Source organism: Pelophylax lessonae, assembly GCF_965119305.1.
Source record: "Pelophylax lessonae genome assembly, chromosome: 1".
Lineage (NCBI taxonomy): Eukaryota > Metazoa > Chordata > Amphibia > Anura > Ranidae > Pelophylax > Pelophylax lessonae.
The window spans coordinates 176874185-176901977 of NC_138768.1; the positions used below are offsets into that span (position 1 = coordinate 176874185).

At 46.9% G+C, this 27793-nt stretch overlaps 1 protein-coding gene across 1 annotated transcript in view; it reads left to right on the top strand.

Annotated features, from left to right (window-relative positions):
* The window catches only part of MAN2A1 (mannosidase alpha class 2A member 1), a 370906-nt gene that overhangs the window by 136355 nt on the left and 206758 nt on the right, over window positions 1–27793 (top strand). The window contains exons 4-5 of the mRNA XM_082259950.1: window positions 1142–1313; window positions 24458–24585. Of these exons, the coding sequence (XP_082116076.1) occupies window positions 1142–1313; window positions 24458–24585 (300 nt within the window). The remainder of the gene's footprint in view (window positions 1–1141; window positions 1314–24457; window positions 24586–27793) is intronic.

Here is a 27793-nt window from a genome sequence, read left to right on the forward strand (position 1 = left end):
GGGCGGGGTCTTCTGATTACGTCACCTGGCGGTCACGCCCACAATTGCTATATAACAAGCTGCAGAGACCGGAGACCGGCATAATCACCGGAGACATCGTCTGAGGAGGTCCGGAGGAAGAAGACGAGCCTAGGGCAGAAGAGCGGAGAAGGAGAATACCAGAGCGGAGAAGACAGGATGAAGATTTTTTAATAAACTTTCAAAAACGTCTCCTGACGTTATTTATATACACTGCCTTTTATGGGGTGAATGGGTAGGGGTACAGTGTACCCCCTACCCATTCACATAGGGAGGGGGTCCGGGATCTGGGGTGGGGAGTGCAGAGCTCCCCCTGCCCCAAAGCACCAACACCTCCCCCATGTTGAGGGCATGTGGCCTGGTATGGTCCAGGGGGGGGTGGGGCCGCTCGCTCATCCCCTCCCCCTTCCTGTCCTACCGGGCTGCATGCTCGGATAAGGGTCTGGTATGGATTTTGGGGGGGACCCCACGCCGTTTTTTCGGAGTGGGTCTACCCTCAAATTCCATACTAGACCCGAAGGGCCTGGTTTGGAACCTGGGGGGGGACACGCAGTTTTTTTTCACATTTTTGGTGTGGAGTTCCCCCTCAAGATTCTCACACCGCAAGTCGGATCATCCTGATCCGACTTGCGGTGCGCCTTCCATTCAAATCAATAGGCTCCCATAGGGAACCATTGATTTTGAATGGAAGAAAAAAAAACGTATAACGTGGCTAAACGTACTTCATCACGTTCGGTCCCGTTTTTGCGTTTTAAACGCCGGGAAACACACGGTCGAACGCAATTAATAGCGTTCCAAAAACGCCCCTGAACTCAACTGCCTGCAAATGACTGTAAACGACCCTGTGCACATGGACAGATAAGATAACATGTAGGTGGGTTCAGGGACTTCTTAAAAAAAAAAAACGCCCAACTGCTTCTAAACGGCCATTTACAACGTCCCGTGTACATGGAGCCTTAGGGTCTTTACAATATATCACATTCCATGTATGTAAAATGAACTGTGAATTAATACTGAATTTGTCTTCTGAAACAAGCTAAGAAATATTCTACAGAATTTGTGGTATTTCTCTATAGAAACGTTTTACCCTCCCAGTGCCTCATAATTCAAATCTCTCTTCCAGGTTGGGTGAAAACCTTTGATGACTATTTCAGAGACCAGACGCAGCACATTCTTAATAACATGCTTGTGAAACTACAAGAAGATAAGGGGAAAAAGTTCATGTGGTCTGAGATCTCCTATTTCTCCAAATGGTGGGATGGTATTGATAACCAGAGGAGAGAAGCAGTAAAGAAGTAGGTTTTTTTTTTTTTTATTGTGGTTTTATTGTTTTGATAACCTTTTTTGTATATAATTGTATAACTTTCAGCTTGTTATAATAATTATAATGATAATTAAAAAAAAATATTCCGAGTACTACTCCAAATGAGAAAAACTCTATATAGGAGATAGGGTTAAGCAGTGAGGAGCTGCTACTCTTTAGTACACAATCAAATATGAAGTATTAATAAATAAATAACGTGCTAAATGAAAATAATTTGTGGTAAGTTATTCCCATAAATAATGTGCTATATGATCAGTGCAATAGAAAGTGCTAAATAAATTATTATAAAAATATTTTAAATAGTACATCAAATGTCTTCTAAAAATAGAATAAAGTGCAGATCACAAACATTTGCAAGAGTAATGTTGCTGCATAAAAATAAAGTGCAAATTAATAAGGGTGTCCTCAAAAATAAAGTGCAATGATAGCTTCATGCACGACCCAGTGCTACTTTTGAAAGTGATTTAAGTGCCCAATGTCTCTTCAAAAATTATTTAAAATCAAACAAATGGTGATCAGTACATAAAGTCCATCCAAAATGGTTATGCCAAGTGATTGGTGTTCCTAATAAACATTTTGTGCTGTTGTTGGTTGTTCCACCACCTAGTGCCACTCACCAAATGCACACAGGCCACTAAGGACCTATAATGCCTGTAGTAATCCACCTATGGTATCCAGGGTCCCATACAGGATGTGTCACAATCCAATAATATGTTCACTCGGAAAAAAGCTAAAAATACTTCATTGTGCAATGCCCTTTATTAAAAATTCAATAACAAATAAAATCCAGATACACTCACATTTTAGAGTGCCCTCAGTGGCACTCTCTGCATGCATGCAACGATAGAATATGGAATCGCCGTTCTGCAAATAGCGTGCGTTCCACCCTACTAGGACCTGCCGCAACGGAAGTGATGTCACTCAGATACCTCAATGCATTTCACCGGAAAGGCGTCACCCGGAAGTTAACATCAGACATTTGATGTATTTGTGCTATTTAAAATATTTTTATAATTTATTCTGCACTTCCTATTGCACTGACCATTTGGCACTGATCATATAGCACATTATTTTTTCATTATTCATGGGATTGACTTTTACCACAAATTAATTTATTAATTTATCATTTAGCACGTTATTTATTTATTATTAATACTTCATATTGGATTGTGTGCTAAAGAGTAGCAGCGTCTCACTACTTACCCCTATATATTATTTAAATTGAATCACTTAAATTGAAGGCAGCTCTCCATGTGGTTTTCTAGCACCATTAACGGAGACGCGCCAATTTCTTTATTTAAAACTCTATATAGGAGATATATACACATCTCTGGTTATGTTTTGTTTATAGGGAAGACTGAATTGTGGGATACAATTTTAGCCACCTTGGCTTTCACACCTGTACAAAGAATACAAGTTATCTTGCAAACTCTGCCAGACACTGCCGGCCTCCTCCTCTCTCTAAATCCTGCGTGTAGGAGCAGACTGAATGAATACACTTGACAAGATGAGACATGGTTGCTGCCAGCATGTAGGCAGCAGTAGGGGCAGTTAGAAATTAGAACCCCCCTGTTATGGCCTCTGTCTACTGAGCTCCCCAAGACAGTCAAGCAGCACTGGTAGTAGTAAGGGCAGAAAAAAGCAGCAGGCACCCACATTAATGGCATATTAGTGGCAGTAGACTGGTAGGGGCCAGCTTCTTAATACCTTTTCAGGTAGCCTGTAGCCACAAAAGAAGGTGCCATGGGGCCCTCAGTTCGAAAGCTCTGCTGTAAAAAAACAGTGCTGAGATGAAAACCAAAGTAAGAATGGTCACATTTGAGAACATGGTATTGTTCACATTTATCGTATCCTGTCTGTGTCACCAATCCTATGGTTTTCATTAGGGATGCACCGAAATGAAAATTTTGGGCCGAAACCGAAACCGAAAATGCAGGATGCCCTTGGCCGAAAACCGAAACCGAAAATGACTTTTTCCCCCAAAAAAATTTGAAATGGATAGAACAGGGACATAAACCAAAAACAGGCAGCGACGTACACCTACACCTGTCGCTGCCACCCTGTCACAGTATATGTACTGTGATGGGTTGGCAAGAGGTTAATTTAATTACCAATGGTATTTGTATTATGAGGCATGAGGGGTTAATGTATTGTCACTGCTGGTCACTCATCTATTAGTGACTGACCAGTGGCAGGTAATTAACCCCTTTGTGCTGCATTAGTGCAACCAGTGTTAATTAACACTGACACTGGTTGCACTAATGCAGCACAAAAGGGGTTAATTAACTGCCACTGGTCAGTCACTAATAGATGAGTGACCAGCAGTGACAATACATTAACCCCTCATGCCTCATAATACTAATAGCATTGGTAAGCTGCCTCAGCTCCCCTCCCCCTTCCCCCACTGCCTCAGCGTCCTCCTCCTCGGGTGTCCTCTCCTGCATTCAAAAGTCCCGCCTCTGGCCGGCGGCACCGCCTCTCAATGATGTCCCTACTACTCTGTGCATTATGAATGGACATACTAGGCGGGGGGCGGGGCGAGCGGCCGCTATAGAGAGAACTATTGTGATCCTTCACTGTCAGCTCCTCACGTCTATGTATGAATGAGAACTGAACTGAGCTGACACCGGGCGGGGGGGGCGGGCGGAGCGGCCGCTATTAGCTGTGACTATGTGAGAGTTTCTCTTCCTTGTCAGCGGAGATACGTGCCTGTCAGGGAAGTGAAACTCTCACATAGTCACAGCTAATAGCGGCCGCTCCGCCCGCCCCCCCGCCCGGTGTCAGCTCAGTTCAGTTCTCATTCATACATAGACGTGAGGAGCTGACAGTGAAGGATCACAATAGTTCTCTCTATAGCGGCCGCTCGCCCCGCCCCCCGCCTAGTATGTCCATTCATAATGCACAGAGTAGTAGGGACATTATTAAGAGGCGGACGGCCGGCCAGAGGCGGGACTTTTGAAACCTGCCCTGCGCTGCGCTGCGCTGCGCCCTCCTCCTTCCCCACGGCGGCCATTTTTATTTTCGGCACTGTTAACCCATTATCGGCCGAAATGAGAGAGGCTCATTTTCGGCCGATAATTTCGGTGGCCGAAATTTCGGTGCATCCCTAGTTTTCATGAACCCTATCTGTTATGTGACTAAGCTAAGATCACACTACTGAATAAAATAAATACTCTATAGCTGTGTTCACTGTGCCATATCATATCAATCAACTGTTCATAAAGAATTATAAAACTGTCTAATTATTATCTAAGCACCATACACACATACCAAGATATAAACAACACACGTAAAGAAACTAGCAAAAGTTTGTCTGTAAAATCTATTCCAATTTGTAAAAACTGTCATTTATGACCTATTGACTTTTAAAGGTATAATTACATGCACTGTAATTTGCTATGAATTTCTGCATTAAAGGGTATTTCCAGTCAAAAATTAAATTTTTCCTATTTTTAGTATGTTAAATATCTTTATCTTTAATCATTTTTTGGCTAGCTGTTTTTGTGTAGCTTAGAAAGTCTTATCTAAGCTGGACAACTAGCTTCTTCCTGTTCTTGACAGACAACGCTATCTCCTTTTATCTGAATTTGCTAAGATGTCTTTCACTTCCTGAAAAATGTGTCAGTCTGTCTTAGACAGGCATGCCTAGACCTGCCCAGCCCCACCCCCATCCCTCCTATCCTTCACAGAACATGATTTCTTCCTGTCTTCATAGCCTAGTTTAGGCTAGCAGCTTTTGCTGAGAGAGGGAAAGAGAGTATGTTATGCTCACGCCTCTTGGTTCCAGCCGGGCACAGACATGCGCACACACACACACACACTGTTATAAACTGTAAGATAGATTACAATGCAACATGCTGTAGATTTTCTATGGTGTAGAACCACGTGGTTGTTTCTGTATGGTACTGTGATGGACACTGTGTGCAGGGTGTGGCACACGCCCACTTGCTGTAAACAGCGGAGGAAGCTGGGGAAGAAGTATCATGTGACATGGACAATATATGGAAGAAATAAGGTACAAAAAGTTTAGAAGAAAAGAGTTTGATTTCTATTGCTCATTACATGTGAGTAATGAGTTTAAGGCTAGGTTTCCACTAGCCCATTGAATTCAAAGGCACCTGTTCCCATCTATGCAACTTTAAAAAGATGCCTGCACTACTGTGATGTGACTTTGATCCAGAGAGTGTAAAGTTGAATCAAAGCTGCACTCAATGTCGCACTCTAAATCGCACCACTTTGGAGTTGCACTAGTGGAAATGTAGCCTAAGGCTAGAGTGTGACTTTGAGTGCAGCTTTGATCAAACTTTACACTCTGGATCAGTCGCATCCAAGTAGTGCAGGTACCTTTTCAAAGTCCCTGATTTTCAAAGTCGCTTAGATCGGAACGGGTGCAATTAAAATCAGTGGGCTGTGACTTGTCATGCGACTAGTGAAAACGTAGACTTAGTGTGGTTGCCTGTACTATTCCTTTAATGTATAGTGGTCATTGTAGACTGATCTGAGACCCCAGAGGACTTCCAGCTACACTGACAGCCCCTCCCCCCACCCTGTGTCCACCTCTCTTCTCCTGTGGTAGTCTTCATTCATTGAAAGCTCAGCACAGCTATACTGTATATGCTTTTTTCCCCCTTCATTTTCCCATAAATTAGGATGTACAATGCATCCTTACTAATGAGAGAACACTGGGCAGGAACCTATGATCAGCTCCTCCCATCCTGTATACGCCCACTGGCTACAGAGGAACAGTGTCCCTCCCTGGAAGTGATGTCACTACCTTTCAGTAACCACCCCCACTTGCTGCTCTTGAACACAGTAGGAAGAGGAATTGAAGTCATGTGACAAGCACTGGATACTGCAAAATAATGGTAGAAAAACTGGGATTTTTTTTTTTTTTTTAGACATAATTCTGAACTTGGCTCACATGTGGTTATGCTTCCCAAACCAGGGAAAACCCTTCTAAATTTTTGCCGATCTCTTAATGCGGATATCGGATGTCAAAATTTGTGCTAAACGCCTTGCGAAACGCCTACTAGATATTTTACAGTATCTGATCAAATCCGACCAGCTAGGATTTATTAAAGGAAGACAAGCCACAGATACCATTAGAAGAATAATAGACCTAATACACCATGCAGAGATGAGCCAAATGCCTTCTCTTCTTTCCAAAGATGCGGAAAAAGCATTCGACCGGGTCCACTGGGGGGGGGGGGACATGACAGCACTTTATTCTGCACCCTCTGCCCATGTGTCTACTACAAACCATTCCAAATTTCTAATGGCACGCCACGGATGCCCGATTTCTCCCATCGATATTAAATCTCATGATGGGACAGGGTCTTGTCTGGCTCGGTAATCCGACCATGTTTAAGGCGAGGAAGTCTACATCTCAAAAGCTTTATCAAGCGTAGAACGCATACATTTCCTGGTGTGTGGTTTGAGGAGTCCATCCTCCTTCCTTTTCGTTGGCTCAGGTTCTGGCCTTTCTTCAACTGGATGTTGTTCAGAAACTGGTTTGAGCTCCGTGGGATTTGAACCTGGTTCTGTTGGTTCTTCAAACCCCTCTGTTTGAAGCCATTCGGGAGATCACTTTTACTTACGCTGTCATAAAGGTGGCTTTGTTGGTGGCTATCACCTCTGCTCGCAGAGTGTCGGAGTTGGCGGCTTTGCCTTCTCCTCCCTATCTGGTGGTTAACTGGGATAAGGTGGTCCTGCGACCACGGTCTTCGTTCCTACCGAAGGTTGGCTCTGATCTCCATTTGAATGAGGACATTGTTCTGCCGTCCTTGGGGCCGTCTTATCCTAGGGAATTTTGCCTTGCATACTCTGGATGTTCGAGCTATTCGGGTCTATTTGGCTGCCAAGTCCTTTCAGAGGCCAGATTCGCTCTTTGTGATTGAGGACGGGCTGCGGAAGGGGCTTCCTGCTTCCTCTGCTACCATCTCCATATGGATCAGACAATGACCCAGGCTTATTCGTTTAAGGGTCGGGTTCTCTTTCCCGTTGAAGACACATTCTTCTCGGGTACTTGGTGTTTCTTGGGCCTTCCGTCGTCCTGCGTCAGTGGCGCAGGTGTGCACAGCGGCCACTGGGTCGTCAGTGCGTTCTTTTTCAACGTTTTACAAAGGGGATGTTTTGGCATCTGCGGTTGCCTCATTTTTGGCTGCAAAGTTTTTGAAGGTTGCGATTTAGAGCATCTGTCTTTCCCTCTTGAGGAAGTGTTTCATGTTGGGCTCCTGTTCTAGTTGACATGGCTTCTCGCTAACTGCAAACGTGACTTCTTATGGCTTTCTTTCAACAATGGCTTTCTTCTTGCCACTCTTCCATAAAGACCAGATTTGTGCAGTATACGACTAATGTCCTGTGGACAGTTCCACCCATCTGAGCTGTGGATCTCTGCAGCTTCTCCAGAGTTACCATGGGTCTCTTGGCTGCTTCAAATGTAATGCTCTCCTTGCCCGGCCTGTCAGTTTAGGTGGACAGCCATGTCTTGGTAGGTTTGCAGTTGTGCCAAACTCTTTCCATATTGAGATGAAGGATTAAACAGTGCTTCATGGGATGTTCAAAGCTTGAGAGATTTTTTTCTTATAACCCAACTCTGCTTTAAACCTCTCCACAACATTATCCCTGACCTATCTGGTGTGTTCCTTGGCCTTCATTGTGGATTCTATTTATGAATTGGGTGACTTCTGAAGGCCACTACATTTTAGGAAGTACATTTAGAAGTATATTCGGTATCGGAATAAAAGAAAACTGAATACAAATGCACGCCACAATTTTCAGATATGTAATTGTAAAATAATTTGAAAACCATTTCATTTTCCTTCCACTTCAAAATTATGTGCCACTTTGTGTTGGTCTATCACATAAAATCCCAATAAAATACATTTACATTTTTGGTTGTAGCATTACAACATATGGACTATTTCAAGGAGTATGAATACTTTTTCAAGGCACTGTAAAGAAGCCAGAAACCTATACAATATATGATAGTCAAAAATGGCCAGTAAACTACCAAATACCAGGCAATAGACCCCATAAGAAACACCATATTGGGGAAACCTATACAAAATAAAGAAAATGGTAATATCAATATCAAAGGGTTTGTTTTATATTCTAGGGGTGCTACCATATTTAGCTACAATATGACTGATCAGTGGGCCATTGGAAGCGTGGGTGAAAATAGGAATATTAACCACAAATCAATAACCCTATAGCCGATTTAATGTGAAGTAGGTCAACTTATTCCTAAATAGGCAAAAGCAATGCAAACTCCAATCGACACAGAACCAAAGAGCCGTTTTCAGAGAAGAAATATATCAGTCTGGTGGCTAAATAGCATCAGATATCTTATAGGTTTACCAAATGAGTTTGTCAAAGCAGTTTTCAAGTACGAATTAGAAAATTGGAAGGTTTACATAAGGAGGGCAATTTCCCTGGGTGGAAGGGTGCACTCTATAAATCGTCTCCACCAGGTGAAAAAAGCACTTAACTGGCCCAGAGTTTTGGATAATGGTAACCCATTTTTCGAGATCTAAAAAGGAATTTGGCTTGGCCAGGGAGAACCAGACTTTAAGGATAACACGTCAGGCTGAAAGTAGCCACAAGTGTATCCATTGTGGCAGCCGTCTATGTGAAGATAAACAGGGGGGGGGGGGGCTGTTCATCGTGACTGAATAAGCAAATCCAGGAGTCTTTAGAAAGCCGAATGGATCTAATTTCATAGACTGTTGAGCACCTGATCCCAATTCATTGACATAGAATTGCATGTCCGAAAGTGATTGCACAGTAAAGGACTGTGGCAGTCACGCCAGGAACAATTGGCTGTTGCTGGGGATGTTTTATCGTGCAGGAAAGGTAGATATTCCCTGACAAAAATTTGAACTGGGTTTCTTGCCATTGCTCATTTACAGTGAGATTATGGGTTTTAAGACATCCATGTAGGTGCTTTTTTCAGCGACCTGAGCATCTGATAGTTATTTCAACCATGTCTGAAATGGAGCCACCAGATGCGCATTCTAGTTAATTGCAAGACCGCCTGGGCGTAGAGATCAGATAGTTTGCATACTGTCGGATTGCCAAACCAGTGTATGAGCTTTGAAAAGGATCTTTCTGCTGGTTGTAACAGGATTTGACATATCCCATTCCTTAGAAATTTCCAGAAATGATTTGAGTGATTTTTGTTTTAAAGTCAATTTGGCATTAGAAATAACATACAAATTCAGATCAGCTCTATCTCCGGTTTGGGCGAAAAAAAAAAAAAAGCCTTCTCCTGTTCAGTTTTAAATGCTTATGGCGCATACCAAATAGGAGGCAGCATTGGTTGGGCTAAATCTTAAGTCCGTCTGTGGGAAAGTTAGATACAGGGAAACAGCAGGTCCACTAACATGAACAATCTGTGATGAAGGTTACAGTAAAGCAGATTTCACCATAAAGTGAAAAATTCGAGCAGAGCCTTATTACCACAAAGAACACTGCGCTGATAAAAAATTTAATTTTGAATAAAAGTTTAAAGATTTCTCAATCCATGCTGTACAGCAAGGATGTTGGAATCCCCCTGTATTAGAATGTGATCAGCAGTTGCATCTAATTGGATGCAGCGCTGTTTGGCTGATAATATTCCGCCTGACTCTTGATTTTACAATTGAATGATGTGTGTGAAGAGGCCACCCATGAAGCGTGATTCATCCGTCTGATGTGGTATAGAAGGGGACTGACTCTAGAAATATATTTAGATTTGTCTGGTTTGGAATGGCAGCAGTGGCCTGGAGGAAGCACCGTATTAAGAGGATGGTGATTCTGTATGAACACTTCAGCCGCATTGAGCTCTCCATATACTGATTAATAACAGCTAAATAAGTCTGTCATCTGCAGTGACATTTTTCATGTGTAGTCGCATTGGAATTCTAGCAATCTAAAATTCAGCTTCCAAACACGAGCCGCTTTAGTGGAGAGCGCGTCCTCAAGGACGAGCAACACCGGAGCATGGTCAGACCATGTGATATAACCCATCCCAGAGTACGAGGCCCTCATCAGCAAAACGTGGTCTACCAGAAAAAAATTGTTCCTACTATAGCACTGGTGGGGAGCAGAAAAAAAACTATAGTCCCTGGCGTTGGCATTAAGACATCTCCAGACCTCATATAAGCCATATCGCAGATTAAACCCTTTTGTGTTAAGGGACAGAAATTTAAGACCCATGTTGGGGTGTAAAGTTAGTGCTGTGTGACTTGGGGAGATTCAGGTTACTCACGGTCCATGATGAGACATGTGAAGGGCATCTAGTCCATAGCCTGCAGCTGTTAGGACATCCTGTAGGGTGGACGCAGTGTTGCGAGCAGATTCTTTGAGGAACGTGACTGTGACAAAAGGTAAAAGAGAAAAAAAACAAACGCAAAAATAAGAAAAAGCAGTCAAATAACATACTCTGCCTCCTCCGTTAGGGAGACTACAGAAAACAGCAGTACAGCCAAAAGCGGTCGGGGGGATAGTGAAAAGAGAACCAAATGAAAAAAGAACAAGGTAACGTTCCTCCGCTTCCCAGGGCAATTCCTGAAAACAAAAGTTACACAGCCATTACTTTTGTTTGCTGGAGTTCCTGGTTGTAACCACGTGCCCCTCCGACTCCAGGTGGCTCGGACTGCAGTTGGAAGGGTCCGCAGGGAGAGAGGCAGGAAGGATCCCCCATTCCCTGAGGAGGGCCAGGCCTTTGGCAACTGAATCAACATTGTAGGTAGACCCCTCACAGGTGATCGACAACCTGGATGGGTAACCCCATCTATACTGTATGGTTTGATAACCATATGGTTATGGTTTCGGAGGGGTTTATTAATGGTGTTGAGGCTCCTCCTCTTTTGCAGAGTATATTGAGACAAGTCCGCAAAAAATTGTAGGTTAGCAAAGTGGGGTTCCAGTTGTGGCAGATTGCGGGAGAGCTTCATTATACGGTCTTTCACGTGAAAAAAAAAAATCAAGTCGCAGGATGACATCACGTGGCACAGTATCCGGCAGAAAGGAGGGTTTGGGTAAACGATGAATCCGGTCTATAGTGAGGTCAAGGTCGGTGGAATTAGGCATCAGGGCTCTAAAAAGGACAAGGGCGAATGCTCTGAGGCCCTCAGTGAGGACTCACTCAGGAATCCCCCTAATTTTTAAATTGTTCCTCCGTGACTGGTCTTCAATATCTGCTAGTTTCGCCTTAACCCATTCCATGTTGTCTTCCTGCTTTTCATGGATATCCATGACATAGTTTATAGTGGTGGCAAACTCGCCCATTTTATCCTCTATATGATCCATTCTGCCAGTGACAGCCTGCAGGTTCCCCCCCCCCCCCCCCGTTTCATCAGCTAGCCAAAATCTGGCCTTGGCCAGGGACATGATGGTGGAATTAAAAGCAGGGGGAGACTTGCCTGAGCTGGTGGTGTGGCATCCAGGAGAGTCGCCATGGTAAGAGACACGGAGGGAACTGCCTGCAGCATGCGGAGAGGAGCCGGCGCCATCTTGCCTTGAGGCCTGGGAGTGGTTAGTGAAGAAGGCCATAGACTTCTGAGGTCGGGAGGCGTCCTGTTTGCGGGTCATGATCTCGGTGTAGTGAGGAACCCGGGCGTGCAGGAGATAAGCGGGATGGATGGCTGTATACGCTGATGGAGCCGCTGTGTGCCGAGGTGGAGCGGGAGCTATCGCTCTATGCGGCCATTCCGGACGGCAGCAGACCACGCCCCCCCCTACATTGGAATTCTAAAGAGTCCTAGATGCTCCTTATGCTTTCCCCTTATGTTACATTTAACATGTGTTGAGTTAATACAACCCATTTATTCGTAGTGACCCTGCAGTTTAGTAAATTTTGCAACACAACAATGCAAAGTAGTATTTCTCTTGCGTCCCCCGACAGTCGCCGCCCCCTTCCAAGTCCTCACCAATGGGTATTGACCTTTGCTCCGTAGGAGTAGCTAGGCAACAAGAATTGTTAATACAAAAGCTTTTAGCATAGACACACCCCTAGGGGCTGTCCCCTCAGTCAATACCTCCCTGCACCAGCATTCCCAACTCAGTTTGATCTTGCCTAGCTTAGGAGTAGCTGGCTTTCCTGTGCTGGGGCTCAGTCTCAGCCTTCTACACTTTAGTTGATTTTATTTCGAGTATTTTTTCTCTCTTCTTTACTAGCTGTTATTTTGTCAGCCTTAGTTTAGGGATCTTCAAATGAAGAATCGTCATGCGGAGCTGGGTCTCGGACTGGCCGCCCTGGATCCCAGGGCTGAGAGCCGGATGGATCCCCAGCCTGCCATCGAGCATTCAGCTTAGGTTTTACCCTGGCACATTGAACGACCCATCCCTGTTCGCTGCAGGGATGCTGCCTGTGAGGTGGCTACCTCACTGGACGCCATGGCTGCGGTCCACAAGCGTCCTGGCTGCGGCACTCCCTGTCTGCCTTGATAGCGGTTTGCCGCTGGAGACGGCTCCCCACGCCATCTGGTACAGTAAGCACCTTCTGTGTGGGGACCTTCTGTGTGGGTGTCAGTCTGTGGCTGTGTAGTACCCCCCATGTCTGTGTAACTGCGGGCTCCCTGTCAGATCCCTGTGTGGCTGCACTGCCTGTGGGCTGCAAGGGGGGCCATCCTGCTCTGCTGTGAATTATGCTCTGGGTGCAGTTTTGTGTGCAGACGTGTGTGTGCAGCGGTCGCTTGCCTAAATACTGTGACTGGCCCTGTCCCTGTGCAGCGCCGTGTTTTGGCGCCATTCGCCGCCATTTTGGCGGGCGGTGCTCGGCCGAGCACATGTCGGCGCCATTTTACTGTAGCCTTCTCCCCCAGCCGAGCGGCCATTTTGCCGGAGCCTTCATAGGCTATATCAGTCAGCCAGCATTGCATCACTTCCTCTTTCTCTGGGAACAGCGATCGGTGGCAGCAGTCTGGTGTGCTCTCTCCAGGTTTTTACCTTCTTGTCCTGTCATTCCTTGCTCAGTGTTATCTATCCCTGCGGGGTCGGTGCATACAGCAGTGTGCGGTGGGCTGCGCTCGCCGTGGTATTAAAGGGCCAGTACCTTTATTACTTTTCTGTGCTGGGGCATGGATTCTCAGGATAGCAAGTTTCCCCCCGCCCTGGTGGGGGACCAGGGGGCTGCTGCACCCCCCGATGGGGCCGATCTGACCGCTGTAGTGGCTTCCTTAGTGTCTCAGGTGCAAATGCTGATGGCTGAACGATCCGCAAAAAGGGCCAGGGTGTCCGTTTCCTCTGATTCAGAGGGCGATGTGGCTGCTGTGGCTGGCGTACCCTTCTCAGGGTCCCGCTCATCTTTGGACCTTCTGGGGTCCGAGGGGGAGGCAGAGGTGGAGGGGGGGGTTGATGTTTCTCCCCCTTGCTCGCCTGAAGAGCTTGCACTCATGAATGAGCTGATTGCTTCCATAAAGGATACCTTGCACCTGGAGGATGAGCCTACTCCTCCTGCTAGGGTGTCCTCTTTTGGAACGCAGAGGACTCGCAAATCAGCGCAGGTTTTTCCCTGTCCTGCTGAATTTCACCATACGGTTAATGAACAGTGGCGCAATTTAAAGAAGCCCTTTACTGTGCCAAATAAGTTTAAACTGCTTTAACCGTTTGTGCCCTCCACCGACGAGCGTTGCTGTGTGGCGCCTCAGGTGGATCACGCGGTTGGCCATTTTGAACAAGGCTACTGCGGTGCCTTCTGAGGATACCCCGGTTTTCCGGGACCCCACGGACAGGAGATTGGAGTCTCTTGCCCGTCATGCCTATATGGTGGCTGGTTCTATGCTGAAGCCTATTTTTGCTTCCATTATGGCGGCGCAGGCTGTTGCAGATTGGACAAAGATGCTCAGGCGCACCTTAGTGGCTGATTCAGCTTCACCTACCACGTTGGCTATGGTGGACCAGATCCATCAGGGTGTCATGTACTTGTGTGATGCGGACTTGAATTTAACTCCCTTGGCTGCGCGCCTGTCCAGCGTGGCGATACTGAACCGTCGTCTGATTTGGCTGAAGAATTGGTCGGTCGACCAATCTTCTCGCAAGACACTGGCGGATTTTCCCTACGCAGGATCTCGCCTTTTTGGCGAGGCTTTGGATACCCTGATAAAAGGGGTTACGGGGGCAAGAGTACTCTCCTGCCCCAGTCCCACAAGCATAAGTCCTTCCGTGGTAAACGGAATTCCTCGTCTAGGCCCTCTCAGGGGTCCTTTCGTGCCTTTCGGTCGCAGTCCAAGGGCAAGCCCTTCAAAGGCCAAGGCTCCCAGAAGAAGCCATGGGCGGGGAAGCAGAAGTCCGGTTCAACTTCCCATACCACTTCCGCCTGAAGGGGCGCCCTCGCCCGTTTCTGGGGTGGGGGGACGTCTGCGCGGTTTCCTACAACCTTGGCTGGCCCGCATTCGGGACAGATGGGTTCAGGACATCGTTCGATCTGGTTACAAGATCGAATTTCTCTCTCGGCCGGCGGGCAGATTTTTTCCCTCAAATCTTCAGCTGTCTCCGGAGCGCTTGCGGGATCTGCACCTGGCGGTGCGGGACCTGCGGGCCCAGGGGGTGGTGGTCCCGGTGCCTCATCGGGACAGATTTCGGGGGTTTTACTCCAATCTGTTCACTGTGCCCAAAAAGGAGGGCAAGGTGCGTCCGATTCTGGACTTTAAAGCTCTGAACCGCTTTGTGCGGGTTCGCAAGTTCCGCATGGAATCCCTGCGCTCAGTGGTGGCTGCCCTGAGTCCGGGGGAATTCATGGCCTCCATCGATCTGAAGGATGCGTACCTACACATCCCCATTTTCGAGGGTCACCAGAGGTACCTTCGATTCGCCATTGCGGAGGATCACTACCAATTCGTGGCGTTACCTTTCGGTCTCGCTTTGGCTCCGCGGGTTTTTACCAAAGTACTGGCGCCGGTTCTGGCCCTGTTGCGAGCACAGGGCATTGCTGTCTTGGGGTATCTGGACGATATCCTGATGAGGTCAAGCGCCAGTCAGAGCCTGGTGACCGACCTGTCCACCACGATGCGGACACTGCAGGAGTTCGGTTGGACCATAAACATTCCGAAGTCGACTCTGTGTCCTTCGGTTCATCTTCCCTACCTGGGAATGATTCTGGACTCTGTCCAAGCGAAGGTTTTCCTACCGGAAGACAAGCTTCGGACTCTTCAGGACGAGGTCAGGTCTCTCAGGGACAACCGACAGTCGTCTCTCCGGACGTGCATGAGGTGTCTAGGTTTGATGGTCTCGGCCTTCGAGGCAATCCCCTTTGCCCAGTTTCACACGCGGAGTCTCCAAGCAGAGATTCTTGCCGAGTGGGACGGGCGGCCGCAATCCCTGGATCTGCGGATTTCGTTGAGCCACAACACCAGAAGGGATCTTCTGTGGTGGATCCAGTCCTCGGCGGTGTCGGGGGGCAAGTCTTTTCGTCCATTATCGTGGACGGTGCTCACCACGGATGCCAGTCTGTCGGGCTGGGGTGGTGTTCTGGGCGTTCTGTCCGCCCAGGGAACTTGGTCGGGGAGGAGTCCTCCCTTCCAATCAACATTCTGGAATTGAGGGCGATAAAGCTTTGCCTTCTGAGATGGACGGACCGGCTTCGGGGCCGTCCAGTTCGGGTTCAGACGGACAATGCCACCGCGGTGGCCTACATCAACCACCAAGGGGGCACCAGGAGTGCCCGAGCGGCTCGGGAAGTAGCCGACATTCTGTCTTGGGCTGAGACGCACGTCCCGGCGATAACGGCAGTTCACATTCCGGGGGTGGAGAACTGGCAGGCGGATTATTTGAGTCGCCAGACCCTGGACCAGGGAGAATGGTCCCTTCACCCGGATGTCTTCCAGATGTTGTGTGCAAAGTGGGGTTCCCCGGATGTGGACCTGTTCGCGTCTCGTCTGAACAACAAGGTGGAAAGGTTCGTGGCAAGGATGCGCGACCCTCGGGCAGACGCCTCGGACGCGTTAGTGGCGCCCTGGCATCAGTATCGTCTGATGTATGCCTTTCCACCGATTCAACTACTGTCCAGGCTTCTTCGCAGGTTAGCCTCGGAACCGCACACAGTGATTCTGGTGGCACCGGACTGGCCTCGCCGGTCTTGGTACGCAGACCTCGTAAATCTGGCAGTCGACGCTCCGTGGCGTCTGCCGCTTCGAGAAGACCTCCTGTCTCAAGGGCCGATTATTCCATCCTGCTTTACAGTCGCTGGCTTTAACGGCCTGGCTGTTGAAAGCCAGGTCCTGAAGGATAGGGGTCTCTCCCCTGAGGTCATTCCCACTTTGATCAAGGCTAGAAAAGCCTCTTTGGGGAAAATTTACTACCGTACTTGGAAAGCGTATTTTGCTTGGTGTGAGTCCAGGGGGTATTCCCCTCGCTCATACTCGGTGTCGAGAGTGTTGGCTTTCCTTCAAACGGGAGTGGACCAGCGTTTGGCATTGGCCACGATTAAGGGTCAGATTTCTGCGCTGGCCGTTCTCTTTCAACGCCCTGTGGCGTCTAATTCATTGGTTAGCATCTTTGTTCAGGGGGTGCGACATTTGGCCCCTCCTAGGAGGGAACCTTTGCCTCCATGGGACTTGAACTTAGTTCTGTCCGTGTTGCAACAGGCTCCCTTTTAAAAGATCAGGGAGATCTCGTTGTCTCTGTTGTCCAAGAAGGTTGCCTTTTTGGTGGCGATCACTTCGGCTCGCAGTGTGTCGGAGCTGGCGGCTTTGTCCTGCAACTCTCCCTACCTGGTAATCCACAAGGATAAGGTGGTCCTGCGACCTAACCCATCTTTTCTTCCGAAAAGGATCTCGGAATTTCACCTAAATGAAGTCATTGTCTTGCCTTCGCTCTGCGCGAAGCCTAAGCATCCGAAGGAGGTTACCTTACATTCCTTGGATGTTGTCCGGGCGATCAGGGTTTACCTGTCGTCCACTAAATCTTTTCGCAAGTCGGATTCCCTCTTTGTCCTTCCTGAGGGACCTCGGAAGGGCATGGCGGCGTCGGCTGCGACCATCGCCAAATGGATCAAACAGATCATTGAGCATGCCTATGCCTTGAAGGGGAAGGTTCCCCCCTTCCCTGTGAAGGCGCACTCTACCTGATCTTTGAGTACGTCTTGGGCTTACCGTCATCAGGCTTCTGTGGCCCAGGTGTGTAAGGCGGCGACTTGGTCGTCCGTTCACACCTTCTCAAAATTCTATAAGGTGGATGTTCAGGCATCGGCTGATGCCTCCTTTGGCCGTAAAGTTCTCAGTGCGGCAGTTTCTTAGGGACCCTTGTTTTTGTGGGCCCTTGGTTATTGGGGTGTTTTACCCCTGGGTTACTTGTTTTCCTGGGTTGTTGCTCCTGTTGAGCACGTTTTCCTGTTGCCCAGTTGGTTCTCTTACTGTGGTAAGGTTCCTTTCTCTGATGTGGGTACTGCGACAGTCGCCGCCCCCCGCCCCTCTTTTGGGGTTTTTGTGTACTCTTACTGCTATGCTACCAAACTGAGTTGGAAATGCTGGTGCAGGGAGGTATTGACTGAGGGGACAGCCCCTAGCGGTGTGTCTATGCTAAAAGCTTTTGTATTAACAATTCTTGTTGCCTAGCTACTCCTACGGAGCAAAGGTCAATACCCATTGGTGAGGACTTGGAAGGGGGCGGCGACTGTCGGAGGACTCAGAGAAAGGAATTTTACGGTAAGATTTTACAAAAATTCAGTTTTTATCATGTGTTGGGTACCAATGTACGTAACACACATTACTACAGTGCACTGGTGTGAATGGGCTCCTAGTGATTTTAGAATAATGTAACAGAGTGAAACACATAGACATAATTCTAAACAATGTCATTATTTCTCTCATTGACCTATATGACTGACTTGCTTTTCAGTGACCAAGACTACATCCTAGATGCCTCCTAGTGCTTTGCTTGTAGAATATATTAAATCTTATTCTCCTGTTGGTACTTATGGCTTCATCTTTCTCCAATAGCATGCAGATCCTCAGCACTGGGGTACACTGCATTGGCCTATTTTTTGTTAAGCCGAGGCAGTGGATAAAAGTATTTTGTTGCATAACGGAAAGAACGGATACGTTGCTGGATTTATTTAGAAACTAATTTTGTGCATCTGCCCCTCTAGATTTAATAGACGACATTTTGCACTGCCAAACAAGTTAATGGTTTGCAAAGCCGTGTGACCCAGTAAATACAAATATTTATTTTGACTTAATTATTTTCTAAAACTGTGTTAAGCACTAGTTTGTGGAAAACATAACAATAACATTGCCAGTGGGATTTAATTAGGGTATACTGTAGAGATTTACATTTATTTTTTTAATTAGGCTAAAACAAAAACTTTTTAGCTAAACTTTTCTGATTGAAAAAAAAAAAAAAAAAAAAGCAGTGCAGTGTTAAAATGTCTTGGAATTTTACTCTGGGCATGTTGAAATTCATTATAGTCGTACAACCTTTTTTTTTTTGGAAGAAAAACTTTTGTTTGGAAAGGGTAGTAGCGATATTCCCACTGCTTCCTGGAGCCTTATGAGTGTCACTCACTCCCATCCCTCTGCTTCTCAGGTAACTGCCTTAATTTTTTTGTCAATGAATGTTAGCCATGCTTTGAAATGCAGAGGTGGAGATGAAGGTTATCAGCTCCTCCTCTCCACATTGGCCAATCAGAGCCTGCCTAGTATTTGACATAAATACAAGGCGGTTCCTCAATAGCTATGAGATGAGAGCTTCCAATGTTTTTTTTTTTTTTTTTTGTGTTGTCCAGTCTGCAATAGCAAATTGCTTGGTATCTTTTCACTCTTGCTACAAATGGGCATCATGGCCAGCAACAGCAGTGCCATCATTGCTAGCACACTCTTCTTTCAACATGTTTTGTTTTGTGATGTAAACATTCTTCAAGAATTATCCAGGTGAAGAATGTATTGAACAAGGCCAAGAAGCTACAGTGGGCATTTTTACAAGATCTTGCACCACACCACAAGACAGTAGGTGTATGGCATCACATTCCACCAAGAACTTTCATGCTACATATGGATTACAGTTGATATGTTTTATGATCTGTACAATTAATTTCCTTTTTGTGTTTTTATAAGATAGCTTGACAATTTGAAATGGTTAAATTTTCTGAAGTTCTCCATTGAAAATGTATAGCAGCCATTTTCTTGTGGTCCGGAGCCGGGACTGGCATGCAGCACGTTTTTTTTTTTGTCCACGCTTGAGGCACAGTTGCTTCCTCTTACTGTTTCTTCTGTTACTTTCGTTTTGACACTGACCAGGACTGCACGTTTTTATCTGGTAGAGTTTCTGGGGGTCCCCTGTAGGTTTCCCTCTCCTGCTCTGCTATATTTAGACATTGCTCTGGTTTTTGGGGTCCTCAGTAATAATGGGGAGGCCGCATTTTTTGCAGTCTTAAAGGGACAGTGCACAGAGTCCCAGGATAAAATATCCCCTGCAGACCCCCTGGAAATGACTGCGGGGTCCTCAAGCTCACAGTTGCAGTCAGAGATTGCGGTTTTTCTGCAAAGCCTGATGTCAAAAGTGCAGTCGGTTTGTTCTGGTGCTGCTAAGCTAACTTTGTGAATGTTCTCATAGCACAGACTGCTACTGAAGGGGTGAAATTGCTGAAGAGTATCTTAAAATGAGACAGCTTCCCCCTGCGGTTCTGGAACTGTTAGACCAGTTGGTCCAAGCCTTGGTGTTCATGTGTGATACATCCCTGGACTTGGTGGCCAGGACGTCAACAGTGGGAGTTGCTATTAGACACCTGAAATGGCTGTAATGCTGGTCAGCTGACTAGGCTTCAAAATAAAAAGCTGTTACTGATCTACCTTTTACAGGGGAGAAGCTATTTGGAGCCTCTCTGGGCGAGTCGATCAAAGGTATCACGGGGGGTAAGAGCACTAATCTTCCCCAATCCTCTAAAGGCAAGGCAAGGCGCTCTAGGCGGGGGCCTTCCTTTACTGCTCATAAACATCTTTTTCATGCCTCTGGCATCAGGAAAAAAGTAAACTGTTTAGATCTTCCGGGGGGAGTTCAAGAAGCCTTGGCCGGTAAGTCCAAGGGCGGCAAATCCGGATCCGCAGACAAGCTCTCTGTGACGGTACTAACTGTCACTATGATTAAAAAAAAATCAGATACTTGGTGGTTTGCTTCAAATGGGGTCAGTATTTACAAGTGATGCTAACGTGTATTGTACTGCAATGTCAGCAATGTCTTCATATAGAGATGTGAAGATTTAATTCTACACTTGGAGACTTAGACTGTTATAGACAATTGCCATGAGGTCTGTGTGACGGATCACCCTGTCCCTGGACGGTAAACCCCTTTGTGTTATTTTCCTATGAGTTCGGGACATTGCCTTTTATTTCATTTTATGTTCACTTTATTCCTCTTCTCAGTCAGACTCATGGCTGACTGCTAATGTCATCGGCTCAGCCACTTGTCGTCCACACATTGTTAAATATGCTAATACTGTCTGTTTAGAGATGGAATGTGTATTGTGCAAAGTATTCCTGTTCCATTGTTAAATGTTAATGACCCCACATTGTTTTGGCCAGGTGGCTAGATAATTAGTTTAGGGTTATTCTGTTCCTGTATACAAATCTATCTGCATATGCTACTGTATTCAGACTCGCCTGACCTGCTAGTGTATATAGTGTGTGTGTGTAGGTTCAATAAACAGTTCTTGCTTACCCTCAACATCGTCTCATCTCATGTTTGTGGGAGAAGGCTATACCAGCTCTATCTCTCTTCTGCTTGGATCGCTAAATCACTAGCTCTGGTAAGAGCGGTTCCTGCTCTACTCTACAGCATCCCTCCCACTAGGACTCCCATGGACTACCCTGATCAGGACAAATGGGTTCACAAACTGATCCGATAAGGGTACAAGATCATATTCCGGTCTCGACCGTCGGACAGGTTCTTCCTGTCTCCAGACCGGTTAAGGGATCTGTGAGAGGCGGCACAGGATCTGCTTGCACAAAGGGTGATTGTGTCGGTTCCCTCTCAGGAATGCTTTCAAGGGTTTTATTCAAACCTGTTTACTGTTCCCAGAAAAGAGGGCAAGGTGCTTCCAATCCTGGATCTCAAGGCTCTGAACCGCTTTGTGTGGGTACAGAAGTTTCGGATGGAATCAATCCACACAGTAGGTGGCATCCCTACACCAGGGAGACTTCTTGGCCTCCATAGATATCAAGGACACATATCTACACATCCCTATTTACGCTGGGCATCAGCGGTTTCTTCGCTTTGCCGTAGCAGAGGAACATTATCAGTTTGTGGCATTACCCTTTGGTCTTGCCCCTGCTCCCAGGGTCTTTACCAAGGTACTGGCCCTGGTTTTGGCATTGCTGCGCCAACGGGCGATTGTGGTACTGGGGTAACTGGACGATCTCCTATTGAGAGCGGAAACTCATTCAGCCCTGTTGAGCAAGTCTATCACTGTCAGAACCCTGCAATACTTCGGGTGGAGTATCAGTTTCAAAACACTCGCCCTGATACCTTCATTAAGACTGGATTATCTGGGCCTGAATCCAGATTCTGACTTGGCAAGGGACTTTCTTCCCCTGGACAAGGTGCAGGGGGCGATTCAGTTGCTGTTGGCAAACCATCTGTCCCCTCTGCAGATATGCATGCGGGCCTTGGGTCTGATGGTACCAACTTTGAGGCGGTTCCATTTGCTCAGTTTCACACGAGAATTTTACAAAAGGAGATTCTTGTCAAATGGAACAAGGATCTGAAGTCCTTGAACATTTTGATGCGGCTGAGCCATAAAACAGTCTGCTCTGTTGTGGTAGCTTCAGTCGCCAGCACTATGCCAGGGCAAGTCTTTCCTGCCGTTGTTTTGGGTGGTGGTGATGACCACAGACGCCAGCCTGTCAGGCTGGGGCGGGGTGCTGGGAAATCGCTGTGCCCAGAGAACCTGGACAGTAGAGGAGTCAAAACTACCGATCAATGTTTTGGAGCTTAGAGCAATAAAGCTTTGTCTGAGCCAATGGACGACTCGTCTGCGAGATTGTCCGGTTTGGATTAAATTGGACAACGCCACTGCTGTGGCTTACATTAATCATCACGGGGGCACCGAGAGTGTCTTGGCAGCCAGGGAGGTGGCCGTGATTCTGACTTGGGCGGAAAAGTTTGTTCCCGCCCTCTCTGCTGTACACATCCCAAGCATGGAGAACTGGCAATCGGCATCAGCTGATTTACATCTTTCCTCCACTGAAACTCCTGCCGAGGCTTCTACGCAGGATAGAGATGGAAGGGATTCCAGTCATTCTGGTGGCCCCAGACTGGCCTCGCTGGTCTTGGTACACAGACCTGGTAAAGTTGGTCGCTAATGCTCCTTGGAGACTGCCTCTCAGGGAAGATCTGCTGTCTCAAGGGCCGAGCTCCCATCCTGCTTTACAGTCGCTGGTTTTAACAGCATGGCTGTTGAAACCCAGGTGCTGAGAGATATGTCTTTCTGCCTCTGTGATTCCTACTTTATTGAAGGCCAGGAACTCGACTCCCAGGAAGATCTATCATCCTACGTGGAAATCGTACATTTCATGGTGTGAATCTGAGGGTGCACCCTCGTTTTCAGTAGCTAGGGTTTTGGCCTTTCTGCAAAAAAGGGTTGATCAGCGGTTGGTTTTGGGTACTATCAAAGGCCAAGTGTCGGTTTTGGCTATATATTTCCAACACCCGCTAGCTACACATGCCTAGATTCGCACTTCCATTTAGGGAGTGCGCCATGTGGCTCCCCCAAGGCAAACCCCTGCTACCTCCATGGTATCTGGATTTGGTGTTATTGGTAATTCAGAAACCTCCTTTTAAAAATATCAGGGAGATTTCTTTGTCTCAGAAGGTTGCCTTTTTGGTGGCTATCACTTCTACCCGCAGAGAGTCTGAATTGGCAGCGTTGTCCTGCCGCTCAGCTTATTTGGTGGTTCACAAAGATAAGGTGGTACTCCGACTTATTCAGTCTTTACTTCCTAAGGTGGTTACTGATTTTCTTTTCAATAAAGGCATTGTGCTGCCTTCACATTATCCCAAGCATCCCGAGGAAACTCTTTGCATTCTTTGGATGTGGTTCAGGCGATTAGGTTTCATCTGGCGGCTGAGTCTTTCAGAATGATGGTTGTGCTTTACTTTTTGTCAAGCATCAGTAATGCAAGTTTGCGAGGCGGCAACTTGGTCGTCTGTGCATACGTTTACAAAATTCTAGTAGATTTTTTGGCATCCTCAGGTGCCTCTTTTGGCCGCAAGGTTTTGCAGGCTGCTGTTCAAAAGAGAACCTTTTTTGGTTGTCCTCCTTTTGAGGGTGTATCTTTTTTTTCTAGGTGGGCTGCGGTTGCTTCTGGTTGAGCTTCATGTTACCTGGTTGGTAATTTTAGCCTTTAGGGAATCACGTTCTTCTTCTTTGTGTTGTTTTTCCCACTCCTCATGCATATACTGCTTTGGGACATCCCTATGGTCTAAGAAGATATATTATGAGTGAAATGGGTTTTTTGTCTTCTAAACATTGCTTGCAACGAAACTGGAGACTGTAGCAGAGTGTGTGGGGTTATGCCTGCAGGGACAGCCCCATAGGCATGGTAAAGCTTTTTCCTGCCTAGTGTCCTATTCCTGATGGGAGGAGCATAACCCTATGGTCTAAGAAGATATGGAGCTGCGTCTGTGAATGGACTTCAGAGAAAAGGATTTTATGGTAAGTACAAAAATCCAGTTTTTTGTATGTTGGAAAACCCTTGAATTAAAACAGGTTATAGCAAAAATGGCCAGTGTTGCCTTATAAATGTTTTCCAATATATTTTTTTTATTTTTATTTTTTTTGTCCAAGAAGTGAAATTATTTTAGAGCACACTGAAAAACCAGTACTGAAATGCAGCGTCAATGTTCTATAGTCATCATTCTCCTCACTATGTCTGACTCCTAATATTTTAGGATTACCCTGTGGGATAATTAGAGGGCAGGTAAATTTGCTTGGTTCACTGTTATCTAATTTCAGGATTTGAGGATGGCAAGATTAATGAGGATGTAAATCCTGTGAGTTCAGGGATGAAGTTGGTAACTTGGGATTTTAGTAATCATGTTTTAGATAATTCACAATGAAAGCGAGTAGACTTCTTAAGTAATTATATTGTCCTTTAATACATTATATGCAGTGTTAATATTAACCTTTAATGTGATTAACAGGTTAATCGAGCAGAAGCAGTTAGAGATTGTTACAGGTGGATGGGTAATGCCAGATGAAGCTTCTTCCCACTATTTTTCATTGATTGATCAGTTAATTGAAGGGCACCAATGGCTGGAGAATAACCTTGGTAAGGTAATTTTTGAAGTTTTCTTGTTGCTATCTGCTTAATTTGTGCAGTACATTATTTGTACAGCTTAACCAAGCTGTTTCCCTGTTCCATGTTGAACGACACTCTTAAGATGCCTGTCAATGCAGTTTTTAGATGACACCATTTTAGAGCTGCTTTGTATAAGTAGTTTGAAAAAAAATGAATGTCTTATTATTTGGTTGGCAACAGCTGTGGTTGGGTATGTACAGGTGTACATTGTGATCATTTTGAATCTTTAAATCAGAGAGACTCATGGACATGCCGCCTTCCATTTAAGTCACAGTAAATATCAGACGAACCCCTACGTAGTCGCTAAAAGATTTTCAGTATAGCAGCATCACATATTCAAGCTCATCCAAGCATGTGCATGGTCCCCCACAATTCTCAGACTAGATCATGTGAACTCATACAAGGAGAAATATTGAAAAGTGGTACTAAAAAAATTGTGCAGGTGTCAGCAATACCACAGGAAAGTATTACAATTTTTCTCCACTGACATCAGAACTGGCCTGGAACTTTTGGCTTGGTGGTTCTTATGCAATGGTGAAATATTAGAACACTGGCAAGGCAGTTTTTTTTTTTTCTTTATACATATGGAAGCTCTGCACCTTTTATCATGCTTCATGATGTAAAATAACCACACCACTAGATATACGGTATCTCACAAAAATGAGTACGCCCCTCACATTTTTGTAAATATTTTTTCTTTTCATGTGACAACACTGATGTAATGACACTTTGCTACAATCTAAAGTAGTAAAGCCCCGTACACACGTACAGATCGTCGGCCGAACGATCGGCCGTCTTTTGTCCAGGGCTGTCGTGTCTGTTGAAAACTGCAAAAGACTGCACACGAATTTTGTCGGCCAACAACAGCCGACTGCAGGAGTGATGTCATGTGATGGATAACTTTCCTTGTCTTTTTTCTTTTCTAAGCATGCCCAGTCTTGCTAATCTGCTGTCTGTCGGCCGAAATCTGTACTGACTGGCGAACAATCGGCCGTTCTGGTGACGGCCAACAAATATTTTAAAGTCTGCACGACAGATTCTGTTCGGCCGAAAATGCGCTGTCGGAAGCATCATACTAACAAGCCTACAATCGGCCGATCGGTCGGCGGCCGAATATTTACTGCCGACAATCGGTACGTGTGTACGGGGCTTTAGTGTACAGCTTGTATAACAGTGTAAATTTGCTGTCCCCTCAAAATAATTCAACACACAGCCGTTAATGTCTAAACCGCTGGCAACAAAAGAGAGTACACCCCCAAGTGAAAATTTTCAAATTGGGCCCAATTTGCCATTTTCCCTCCTCTGTGTCATGTGACTCGTTAGTGTTACAAGGTCTCTGGTGTGAATGGGGAGCAGGTGTGTGAAATTTGGTGTTATCGCTCTCACTCTCTCATACTGGTCACTGGAAGTTCAACATGGCACCTCATGGCAAAGGACTCTCTGAGGATCTAGAAAAAAAAGAATTGTTGCTCTAAATAAAGATGGCCTAGGCTGTAAGAAGATTGCCAAGACCCTAAAACTGCAGCACGGGGGCCAAGACCATACAGTGGTTTAACAGGACAGGTTCCACTCAGAACAGGCCTCCCCATGGCAGCCAAAGAAGTTGAGTGCATGTGCCCAGCGTCCTATCCAAAAGGTTATCTTTGGGAAATAGATGTATGAGTGCTGCCAGCATTGCTGCAGAGGTTGAAGGGGTGGGGGGGTCAGCCTGTCAGTGCTCAGACCATAGGCCGCACACTGTATCAAATTTTTCTGCATGGCTGTAGTCCCAGAAGGAAGTCTCTTCTAAAAATGATGCACAAGAAAGCCTGCAAACAGTTTGCTGAAGGCAAGCAGACAAGGACATGGATTACTGGAACCATGTCCTCTTGTGTGATGACACCAAGATAAACTTATTTGGTTCAGATGGTGTCAAGCATGTGTGATGGCAAGGAGTACAAAGGCAGGTGTGTCTTGCCTACAGTCAAGCATGGTGGTGGGAGTGTTATGGTCTGGGGCTGCATGAGTGCTGTAGCACTGGGGAGCTAAAGTTCATTGAGGGAACCATGAATGCCAACCTGTACTGTGATATACTGAAGCAGAGCATGATCCCCTCCCTTCAGAGACTGGGTTGCAGGGCAGTATTCCAACATAACGACCCTAAAACACACCTCCAAAACGACCACTGCCTTACTAAAAAAGCGGGAGGGTAAAGATGGACTGGCCAAGCATGTCTCCAGACCTAAACCCTATTGAGCATCTGTGGGGCATCCTGAAACGGAAGGTGGAGAAGCGCAAGGTCTCTCCCTCCCTCCCCGGTGCAGTCTTCCCTCCCTCCCCTCCCTTTGCAGTCTTCCCTCCCTCCCCTCCCTTTGCAGTCTTCCCTCCCTCCCCTCCCTTTGCAGTCTTCCCTCCCTCCCCTCCCTTTGCAGTCTTCCCTCCCTCCCCTCCCTTTGCAGTCTTCCCTTCCTCCCCTCCCTTTGCAGTCTTCCCTTCCTCCCCCCCCCCTCCTTTGCAGTCTTCCCTCTCTCCCTCCCTCCCCTATGCAGTCTTCCCTCTCTCCCTCCCTCCCCTATGCAGTCTTCCCTCTCTCTCTCCCTCCCCTATGCAGTCTTCCCTCTCTCTCTCCCTCCCCTATGCAGTCTTCCCTCTCTCTCTCCCTCCCCTATGCAGTCTTCCCTCTCTCTCTCCCTCCCCTATGCAGTCTTCCCTCTCTCCCTCCCTCCCCTATGCAGTCTTCCCTCTCTCCCTCCCTCCCCTTTGCAGTCTTCCCTCTCTCCCTCCCTCCCCTTTGCAGTCTTCCCTCTCTCCCTCCCTCCCTCCCCTTTGCAGTCTTCCCTCTCTCCCTCCCTCCCTCCCACCCTCCCCCCCCTTTGCAGTCTTCCCTCTCTCCCCCCGGGGCAGTCTTCCCTCTCTCCCTTATTTCCCCCCCGGGCGGTCTTCCCTCTCTCCCTTACTCCCCCCCCCCCGGGGCGGTCTTCCCTCTCTCCCTCCCTCCCCCCGGGGCGGTCTTCCCTCTCTCTCTCTCTCTCCCTCCCTCCCTCCCCCCGGGGCGGTCTTCCCTCTCTCTCTCTCCCTCCCTCCCTCCCCCCGGGGCGGTCTTCCCTCTCTCTCTCTCTCTCTCTCTCTCTCTCCCTCCCTCCCCCCGGGGCGGTCTTCCCTCTCTCCCTTCCTCCCCCCGGGGCGGTCTTCCCTCTCT